The sequence below is a fragment of the Meleagris gallopavo genome, chromosome 8 (assembly GCF_000146605.3).
Source record: "Meleagris gallopavo isolate NT-WF06-2002-E0010 breed Aviagen turkey brand Nicholas breeding stock chromosome 8, Turkey_5.1, whole genome shotgun sequence".
Classification (NCBI taxonomy): domain Eukaryota; kingdom Metazoa; phylum Chordata; class Aves; order Galliformes; family Phasianidae; genus Meleagris; species Meleagris gallopavo.
In genome coordinates this window covers 20,439,631-20,450,572 of record NC_015018.2, presented here as the reverse complement: position 1 = coordinate 20,450,572, position 10,942 = coordinate 20,439,631, and the positions used below count along the sequence as shown (strand labels likewise).

The window sequence follows — 10,942 nt, the reverse complement described above, 5'->3', positions numbered from 1 at the left end:
ATAGCAAACTTAAGTTTTTTGTTAAAACATTGAAACTTCTGAAGGAGAGTAGCCATGATCTGCTAATGAGCACACATCTTGCAAAGAATACACAAGGGACTACACTTTAGGCCAAGTATATATTTACAAAGCATTTCCTCAGAGGGAAAAACACTGAACTTGCACTTGGATTCATTATATGTTTCAAAATTCTGTACCCAAGTTAAGGCTTTCTTATTTTGATACATGTTGCAATCAAAACACTTTAAGATAGCTTGTAAAGTCAAGCAGCAAAAAGCAGCACTCTTCAAATCAGGTTACCTGCAACCTTAATTTGTCACAACAGACATACACATTATGAGCATTAAATATGCAATCATTTACTATTTTACCATATGGATTTATGTATTTTATTTGACTCCTATGTGGTACTTCAGGATAAATCACAATTGTATAAGGAAGTAATGTTCCTTGTAGGACATTTGTAGGATACCTTTCCCATTTAATGAAGATAATGTGGAAATACTTGAGCAACATGCATTAAATAATACAAAGACTTAACTAAAAGTGGGGAAACAAAATATTAATCACAATTCTCTGCAACGAATGAGATGGATGGCCATGGATAAAGTGACACGTGACAATGAATTAAGATTGCATAAAGCAACCTTATTTCAGCATTTTTAACATCACAGTATTCTTTTTCATGATATTGTTTAAGGTTCTGCGGAAAAACAAAATCCAGTCACAGTTGTCACTCTCATGATTAATCAATATAAACAACCCTCTAATTCTAGAGAAGAATTTCTATCTCAGTGTTATGCAACTACTAACAAAAATTGTTTACCCTTGGTGAAATTGCAGTGAATACATTTTAGAAACAAACTTCACAGATATTTCTTCCAGAAAGGCAATGGCAAAGCTCAGAATTCAGGGGTTCAGTGTGAAGGCTCTCCTACAGGAGAACAAGCTGAAGCAGCCAGTAGGTCCTTCCCATCCTCTTTTTTGTGTTTTCCTACTGGTGTTTATTCCTAACACACTTCCACAACAGTAAAATAGATTTCTAAAAGCTCCTTGCCAAATTCACATCAGAACTCAAGCCCACCACTGTAGAACAAGTCAAACCCACTTTGATACAGGAAACACACCAACTGCACCCAAGCTGTGCTGTCTCATGTACTTCAGCTGACTCCCATATAAATCTCACTAGCTACAAAGCTAGAGTGGATCTTCCTGCCAACACACAGCAAGAATACGTATCTACTGAAGTAATTCTTTCAAAAAATCTAACTCTGCTGCCAGTGACATCCCTAAGAGACTTGTCATTGTTTCAGTGGTAGCACAATCAGTCTTGACGTTTACCTTAAGTAACAGCCACTGAAAACTGCAATTGCACTTGCATACAATCTAAAGCCTCCATGACCAGACCTCCAAGACCAATAACTGTCAATTTTGACAGTTTTTCCATCAATACTTTGGGAAGCTGACTTACACATACAACATGTAACCTTGCAGTCCTTGGGCAGAATTTTGTGACTATGCTATCACTGCTGTTCAGCACAGCACTCAGCTGCACAGCCAGAACAACCACTGTCAAATCCATTTGCCTGCTGACAGCCATAAAGCTGGCTTTAATTAAACACTGCCTGTATTCTTCAAAAAGGGAAAGTCTGGACCACATTGGATAAATAAAAGTACCTTCCGTAGCATGTTTAGTTCAACGTCAGTGTTTAGTTCATCACTCTAAGCAATCTCAAAATCATCCATCTAACCTTGCAGATGTTATCTGTAAGAGTTATTCTAGCTTCTCCTCGGTCACGTCCTAAGAGCTTCATGACGAGGGACACCATCACATATAAGGGAAAATGGGAATTGTAAACTGCTCCATCTCTGAACTAAACTGTTTGAAAAAGCTAACAAAAACACTAGGTGTCATATGCTAAGGGCACTCTCACATAAGTCTGAATTTCACCTCTATTCATAGTAATAAGTGTAATGAGTAATAAGAACCCTTATTTGTATACTTTCCATCACCATGGACCAGAAGCATATTCTCCTTCCTTTCTCTCTAAAACAATAAAGATGAAGCAATCTGGTTCCTGGGAACACTATTGCTCTACTGACCATTAAAATAAGGACAGAATAACTGAAGCCTTGGTTTTGCCAAATCTCTAGCAACACAAAAGGCAGCTCATCTGAACAAGCAACAGTAGAAAAATACTACATAATCATTATGGGGACAAATTATATATAAAATTACAATGGCTACAAGCCTGAAATGGTGCTTTGCACTACTGGCCTTCATAGGGTCTGTGACAGACACAGAATAAAATAAAAGTATTTTCTATAAATGTTCACAGTCATATTTGTAAACACAAATTATAGCAAATTTAATAGTGACAGTCAATGCAGATTAGGAATGTTCACTATTCTGAAATACCATATACATTAAGAATATATATATATATATATACTGTATATTTTCAACTGATTTCATTCTCAGGCTCACTGTATTAACACAATTGTAACATTTTATTAATTTATATGAAAAATACTTCACTAAGAAAGTAGACAAACTGCAGAGAAATAGTACAAGTGTCATGTGCATAGCAATATAGCTTAAAGCATTCACATATGGCTTCATTTAAATGAAATTATTGGGGAAATGGCCCTGTTCGGACCTACGATTACAGTTGACATAATGTTAACTGCTTCACATCTTCTAGGCACTTGCTAAAAATAGTGTTCAATCCCTGAACAACAAAATCAGGAGTTAACAAGTGAAAATAACAACAAAAAATCCCCGGATAACAGTTGTGTGTAGCTGAATATTTTTTTTTCAAATTGTTTTAGTAGTGTCATGCACAGATCTGAGAAAAAAGAAAAAAAAAAAAAAAGGTGGTGGGGAAGGAATAATTTCTGTGCAAGAATTATACCAAATAGCTGAAAAGTATAAAAATATTTACAAGTTTAGATCTTTTAAAATATGTACAGAACAAAAGCCCTGAAAACTCATTCCATAGAATAAAAATATAGGACAGGATAGTAGTAACAAAAAATAATATATATTTGTATGGAATTGTATTTGCAGTTAGTTACAAGTTATCTAAACCACAAAGTTCCTCAATCTTTCTAAAAACTTGATGGCAACAAAGAATCTGCGTTTCCTTTTAAAACACAAGCACTTTGCATTACTTTTTAAACTTGTTACAATACTGAAATACAAAACAATCTGTGTATCATAATTCAATTTGAAACTCTATCTAAGAAGGCCTAATGCGTGATATTTTATTTGTATGGGTCATCATTACACTAACAAATTCCAGTCTCGAGTAGCCTCCATCAGATGCCTTTGTCCGTGTCCTACCCAATTATCCTGATTGTCAAATATTCTACCACAAAACCAGCAGCTAAACTTAGCTTTCAAGGTATTATCAGAGGTAGTTTTCACAATCTGATAATTGTTTTTGCTAGTCTTTTTCAGTGTCAATTTTAACACAAACCTTTCTTTTACAGGGCTAATAGGTTTTATTGTCCTGTGCCTCTTTTGAGAAAGATTATCAGTAGTTATGTCCAAATGATTGCAGAAAGCTGGCTCCAGAGCTTCAATAGTTCTTTTTGACAATGAAACCTTAAGAACATGTCCCTTAAATTTAGCAATGGTTTTCATTACATTTACAACTTCTGGAACATCTGCATCAGGATGGTTAAGAACAACAACTGGCTGATTTCTCCGTGGGCATTTTACAAGCTGTTTAGAATTAAAAGGAAGTAGTTTTAAAGTCCTCACAGTATCTTTTGAAGCCCTTTGTCTGTAATGGCCACCTGATTCACTAACAACTTCACCTCGATTCTTTTCCTTACACTTTCTGTGCAACATTACTTTCTTTCTTGGAGGTTCTTTGCAGTTATCCTTATTTTTCCTTTTGAAATTCTTGTTTCTTTGCAAAACTACAGTTTCTGAATTCTTAGGCCCACTTTGTTTTAAACAAGGTTTTACTTTAGCAATTCTGTTTTGGGTGCTCCATGAGGACTTCTGACTACAAAAGTTATTCCTGTTAGCAGTTATTATTTGTGTACTCTCAACAAAACCTTTTTGCAACCATGACCCTGCAGTTCTGGTAGAATACAGAGGTTCTACAGAAGGAATACAACATGCTGGATTAGAACTTGCCAAAGAGGCATTTGCTGGCATTAACCTACCCGGTAAGATTAAGGCATCATTAGAACTAAGATCAGTCTGCTTCTGTGCTAGTGCAGGAGTAAGGGACTGTAAGCTGCCCAACTGTACTGAGGGCACTGAGTTGTTTACTGACTGGTTTGTTTCAGCCAGCATATCTGAAGTCTTAATTTTCAGCAAAAGCTTTTGTTGCATGACTCCACTTTTCTTTGGTTGACAATTTTGATAATGAGCATTATCCCGAAAAACACTACGTTTATGTACTACAGGCTTGTTTGGTGTCATGTATTTTAGAAAAACTGCCTGCTGTCCTTCAGGCAAAAATGCATAAACATGCTGTTTCTGTTTCATCTCCTGTTGTTCTGTTGACTCTTGTGAACCAAAGACAACATCCTGATGCTCTGATAATGCTTTCGCAGAAGAAATTCTTTTTACAGATGACTCCGATAAGTTTGTAATTACAAGTGGTCCTTTGGATGACATGCTTTCTAATGAGTCACTTGCTGCACTATATGTTCTCCTATTACAGCAACTTCTTACACTTCTGAAACTGTCACGCTTGCCATCTGCTTTTGAAGCTGGTATGGTTGTTTTACCATATTCTCTGGATGCAACTCTGCCTAAAACCTGAGAACTATCACTAGGGACATTTGCAACCGCTCCAATTGACCCACTAAAAGTCAGAATCATTCCAGGTCCTTTATTTAAAGCAAAAGACGTAGGTTTTGTTGCATGACCATCTGAGGAACTGGTTGACAAAAGAGATTTTCCTGAAACAACCTGTAGTCCAGGCTGGTTAGCAAGGTGCAAAGGAACAAAAAATCTTGATGGAGGTGGCTGAACTAAAAGAGTTTTCTTCTGTTCCCGAAGGTTTGGTGAAAAGCTGGTAGGATTTGAGGTTGTAGACAGCATTTTATCTTTTACCAGTCGCTGTGTTACAAATACATCTGTATCATCTTTAAGCAATGCACCATCTGCAGTTCTGCATAACATATCCATTCCCTGGGAATCAAGGTATGTTCTGGGTGTCTTTCTCTCTTCTCCACAATGCATACCTCCATGTGTGCTACATCTTGTATTCAATTCTCTCTTACACAAATGAAAGTCAGCATTAGTAGAAGGCCTCTGAAAACTACATGTGGTTGCTGAGTTTTTTAAATGTGTAAAGGCTCTATTCCCTTTCTCTTGACTGGAAAGCAGCTTGTCAGAATGAAGCTCTACACAGTTATTCAATTTGCTGTGGGATTCTTCCTGAGGAGTTGCTTTCACTTTTAACACATCTTGCAGTAATTGGTTTATTTCAGGTGATAAATAATTAGCTGCCTGTTCACTCTGCAGTGAGAAAACAGACATGATTTTAGGCATTAGAACTGAATTAACACAATCAGATCCATTTTCTGGGAATTCCTCAGCTTTGCTTGTAAAGTCTTGATGGAAATTAGTATCCAAATACTGTTGACCATTATGCTGGTCTTCTACAAAATATTCCCTGTCAATAACACATTTAGACTGTCTGTCAGGAGACATACCATTATTCTTAGTGTTTATGTGTTCATAAGTTTTAATATTTGATTGGGCTGATACAGTGTTCTCCAGTTTTAAATCTTTGACTGACTCTGAATATGAACATGCAGATTCATCACTGTTCTGAAAATTAACTGTTTGGCTGGATATAAATTCTTTAGACTTGTCATCTGTTGACATCCAAACGCTACCCTGATTATCCAAAGTGTCCATTTTAGAATAGTTATGAAAAGACAGCAATCCTTCATTAGAGGAATCAACTGACGGTGAATAATACAGATTATTGGTTCTGTGATTATTGTTCAGGCCACCATTTTGTATTTTCAGTTCAGGAAAGAAGGGTATTTTCCAAGGGTCATAGCATAGTGTATTTGTAACAGGAGGTGATAATACCTGAGGATGACTTGAAGGACCATAATTTCCCCATGAGATATTACTTTGAGTTCCAATTTTTGTCACCTCATCACATGGAGATACAGGAGAGTCCAACTTCATTGGCAAATTATATGAATTTTTTCCTACGGCTACATGAGAAGGTGCTACATTTTGAGAAACACTCCTACCATACAATAAGGAGTTATTTTGTTTTTCCACTTTTGCTTTTCCTGAATGAGAAGCAGAAGAAAACACAGAAGTTAATGGGTGAATGGAATTGTTCTTAAAGGTTGACTGATCAGTGACATGGGGTATAGCACCTGAAGACAAACTACAAGGATCACCAGTCTGTGGCAAAGGAGGTGTAGAGCCATCTTTAATAGGATCAGTTTTCTGACCCAACAAATGCAAGTTTTGCTTATTTGTAGGTAATAATTTTATAACAATATGTTGTTTTCCATCTACAATTTTAAATCCCATAAATTTAGCACTGTAATTTGCTGGAACAGATATTTTATTGTTTTTGATCATCAATACTGCAGGCCCATGAACAGTATTTTTCAATGATCCAAGGCTGAAACGTGTTCCATCATCTGCTTTATTATACTGTGCAGTAGTAGCAGCACGCATTCCACCTGTGAAATTCTTTTCAGTATATGTAATTTGATCCTTTTCTTCATTTGCTTCCACAACTTTCATATACTGGTTCAACTCATCCAATTTTGGTTGAATTTTGTTTACAATTCTTAGCACTTGTGAATTTTTTTCTCCAGTTCTGTCACTTCCACCAATTATTTTTTTTCGCCTCCAGAGAGGCTTTTTCGATGTTCCCGTTTTATATCTTCTTAACACAAGCTTTAGTGCTGCTGGAGTCTTCAGTATTCTTTTTTCACATTTATCCCTTTCCAGTTTTTCTTTTGCACATAAGTGGTCTCTATGTATAGCTATAAGGTGTCTTAAAATATAATCTTTCCGTGGTGTGCTGTAATTGCAAAACTGACACCTAAAAAGAATCAGACTGCTATGGACAAGATGATGTCTCCGGTATTCCTCTTCTGTATAGCTTATGTGATGACATTTTCCACATTCATATGTAATCCCATTATGTCTGTGAATGTGCTGAACAAATGTGCCCACATCTTGAGTGGAAAACCCACACTTTTCACATTGGAAGTGACCATTTACACAGTGCTTTGATGTAAAATGTTTTGTCAAATCCAACAAAGTGTACATCTGCTCATCGAGACAGAGCTCACACTTTACTAAAGTGCTGCGATGGGTGCGTCTATGCTGATTAAAAGCCTGAAAGTCATTAGCTGAGAAGTTACACATTTCACAAGGATACACAGGCAACTCTCCAGAGTGTAACAGCTGAAAATGTTTTTGTAGATCATTTGGGCTGTACCTAACGTTGTCCTCACACTTTGAACAAGTGAAATGCAGTATCTTAGCCGTAGTTTTCAGCTCTTTTCCAAATTGCACTTCTGTTTTATTCTGTACATGGCTTCCCCCTGAACAGTCGGGATTGCTTACGTTTACTTTCTCCAGAGTTAAGGACTTCCTTGCAGTTTGCTGTTTACACTGAAATAATTTTCTGAATTTATCAATTTCATGTTTCATTAATACTTCATTTGGAATGTTCACTTTGGGTAAATCAATTTTTACGTTTTTTAGTTCACAGGAGAAACTGACATCCAAAACTGCTGGTCGAGTAGTCATATTTAAAGGGTCATTCACTAGTGCGTTTTCCAAACTATTATCCATACAAAGATTATTTGCAGCATCATGTTTTAACAACTTGATTTGCTTTTTATCATGAGAAAATTGGTCCTGTTCAGATGGCATGATTTCATACGTATTCTTCTTCAAGTGAGTTCTTGAGATTAGGCTTATTTCCTGTAGTAAACAAGTTTATTGTGCTGAGTTATCTTCAGTGTTCTACAACTTTCCCATATTATTCTCCTGAAATTAGAAAACAAACACAGTGAATTACACTTACTTTTAAAACCAATGTACTAATGGAGATATGACCTGTATCAACATACACACAAACAAATAAATCACAATCATCCACAATTAATATTTCAGATGTCTACTTATAGCATCACAAAGTCTGAAGCAATCAATGGGTAAAGTCAGCTTTTGTTTCTCACTACCTGTTTGTGGATATAAATTAATCATTTTGAAACAGGAGTATGACTGACAACAGTACCTCCCCATGGATTAAGAGGCTCAAACCAGTATGGTAAGCATCACTCTCTCTTTAGAGGCTATACTCACAGTTAATAACTGTATAAGTTTCTACTCAAACAACACTCCCACATGGCAACATAAAATCAGAAGAAACAGACTAGCACTGGAGTTTATAAAGGAACACTTTCTTCCCTACTGAAACAGTATTTTCTTACTAAATAGTTTTCCATAATAAAGAACTAATAGTGACACTTTTCTTTACTAGCAAAAGTTAGTGAAGTGTTGGCTGAAATCTGATCAGCAGCCTTCTCTCTACTATTCCCTTGGCCACGCTTAAGCAACATAGACTTGGAACTCACTAGGTCACCCTGTTTATTCACATTCAAACTGTAAAAATCATCACATCATCTCCCTCATTGTGATGGAGTGCAAGAGCTGCCTCTAGAGTTCCAGGCCATTATAAGCATCACCACTGAGGTCTTCCAAATATTTTCCCATATCCCTGTGAGAAGGAAGTATCTAACATTCAGCATGTAAGTACCCAACTGAAACAAAGTAGAGACTGAAAAATTTTCCAGGTCATGCTCACATATCACGGCAGCAATAAAACACGTGTTTGGCTTTTTTTTTTAGCATATGTTTTATTACATGCCTTCAAAAAATATATTGGCATTTCTAAATAATTCTTGAAAATGATAGGCAAAGCATACCTATGTTTTATGCAGAGTTCAATATTAGTTAAAATTCAACTGTGTTCTTCAGTTACAAGACATGCAAGATTCTAACTACATTTTACATTTAAAAAACAAAAAACTGCAACCCACAGACATACATGTACTTGCCATGAATATTTGCAAATTAAAGACTTGAGATACAGGATATATATATATGTGTGTGTATGTATATGTATATGTATAAATAAATTTCCAGTCTTCCACACAGGAGATTAAAATGTGGAATATGCTTGAACCATAACAACAGAACAACTCATCCACGTTATACTCAATTTTAATAGAAAAAGTACTGTATAATAATGCCTTCCTCTTGCCCACAGCAAACAGGAGCAAGTTAAAGTCCCACATAAACAATAAGTGACCAAACACAACCTGGACTTCTTGGCTGAAGAACTTCTCAAATACAGAGATGCAACACGTGAAGATTACAGGCTGCATCATACAATGTATCATCCTGACGGTAGCTATCTGTTGTACTGTCAAATACCAAAATATGAAATATTTATACAATTAACACTATTAAAAAAATCACAAGTGAATGCAGTAGCTACGGGAACACACTCCAGGCTTTTAACATTGAGCCGATGAGGTCTCCCCTAAGTGGGTAAAACTTTTATGTTCAGCAAAGAGGCTCAAGAGAACACATTCAAACCTGACTCAAGATCATCTTTAGCCAACCAACCACACAAATTAAAATCAAACTTTGTTGTTATTGGGAAGGACGCAGTTACTGACAAACACCTGCAATACAGCAAATAAATTAATTCACCAGAGACATCTAATTAGTAAATATCCATCAGTCATTCACAGGGATCTTTAAATTTACATTATGAAAGTATAAGTCAGACTTACTCATTTAGAAAAATGACTTCAATTCTTCAATAGCCTTTTAGACATTTTTCCACACAAATAGTAGAGGTGAGACTTAGAGAAGGCCACATTCAGGAGGAATACTGAAAAGAAGTCTGGAAACAAAAGGACAGGTATTTTAGAGGATGTAAACATAACCATGGCTGAAAGAATACGCTGAAAAGCACAAATCCTTCCCAATAGCACAGTGAGTGCATTTTTTAAAACACTGAAGAAAACTGTAAATATATATACTATATTCTCTCCCAGGAGAGAACACTATCAAATACAGAACAAATTCAAAAGCTGTAGCTAGCAAACTTCTAATCAGGTGTATTATAACACTAGCTTTAAAAATACTTCTCAAATGTTCCTAACTGTTCTAAGTATAAATGTGCAGTCACTTAAAAAAGGCAAAAAGCAGCAACTGTTATTTCATTACTTCAAAGTCAGAAAAAAATTAATTTTTGGTTAAGCCAAAAGCATCGTAAAAAACATAGAGCGTTCCTACGGAACTTATTACAGAGTATGTAATATGTAATATGCATATTACAGAACTTATATGTATCTAGATAGTTTTGTAAAAGACATAAAGAAAAAATAAACATTACCTGCATAATATATGGAACAATAGACAATAAGGCATATAATAAATTCACATGTAAGCATGAACCAAAGGTAACTGATATGGAAATAAACCACTAGGCAGGACCACAAGGAACCACGTGAGACCCGAGCCTCAACTTTCTTCCCCCAAAACTGCCCCAATACATAAGTATTTCGTTAGTCTGTTTTAAAAGGATAAGAAGGCAAGGCTTCAGCCGTACACTTCAACCTAGCAAGAAATGAGAGTGAGCGCTCTCCCAAGTTGGGGATTTTTTTACATCTAGTTTTACTATCTGGAAATAAAACCCCAGAAGTTCCAAAACACCTCCCCGCAGCCAGCACTGCCCGGAGCTCTGTAGGTGCGCACTGTGTCACGGCGAGGCATTACGCTGCCCAGCACTGAGCACAGACACCGCTCCTCACGCCCCGCCCGGCCCCACCCGTGCCCGCCGCGCATCCACCTGCGGGGAGCGTGACCGCACCCGGACACGGTCCGCTACGG

The 10,942-nt window shown here is 36.6% G+C and overlaps 1 protein-coding gene across 1 annotated transcript; it reads right to left on the bottom strand.

Moving 5' to 3' along the window:
- Window positions 1-2,490: 2,490 nt before the first annotated feature.
- ZNF518A (zinc finger protein 518A) lies at window positions 2,491-9,974 on the bottom strand. Its single transcript, XM_010714568.3, has 2 exons — window positions 9,838-9,974; window positions 2,491-8,020 (listed from the first exon to the last, which is right to left on the bottom strand). Exon 2 carries the CDS (start codon window positions 7,901-7,903, stop codon window positions 3,287-3,289), a length of 4,617 nt encoding a protein of 1,538 aa, XP_010712870.1. The 5' UTR covers window positions 7,904-8,020; window positions 9,838-9,974; the 3' UTR covers window positions 2,491-3,286.
- Between the last annotated feature and the right edge of the window lie 968 nt (window positions 9,975-10,942).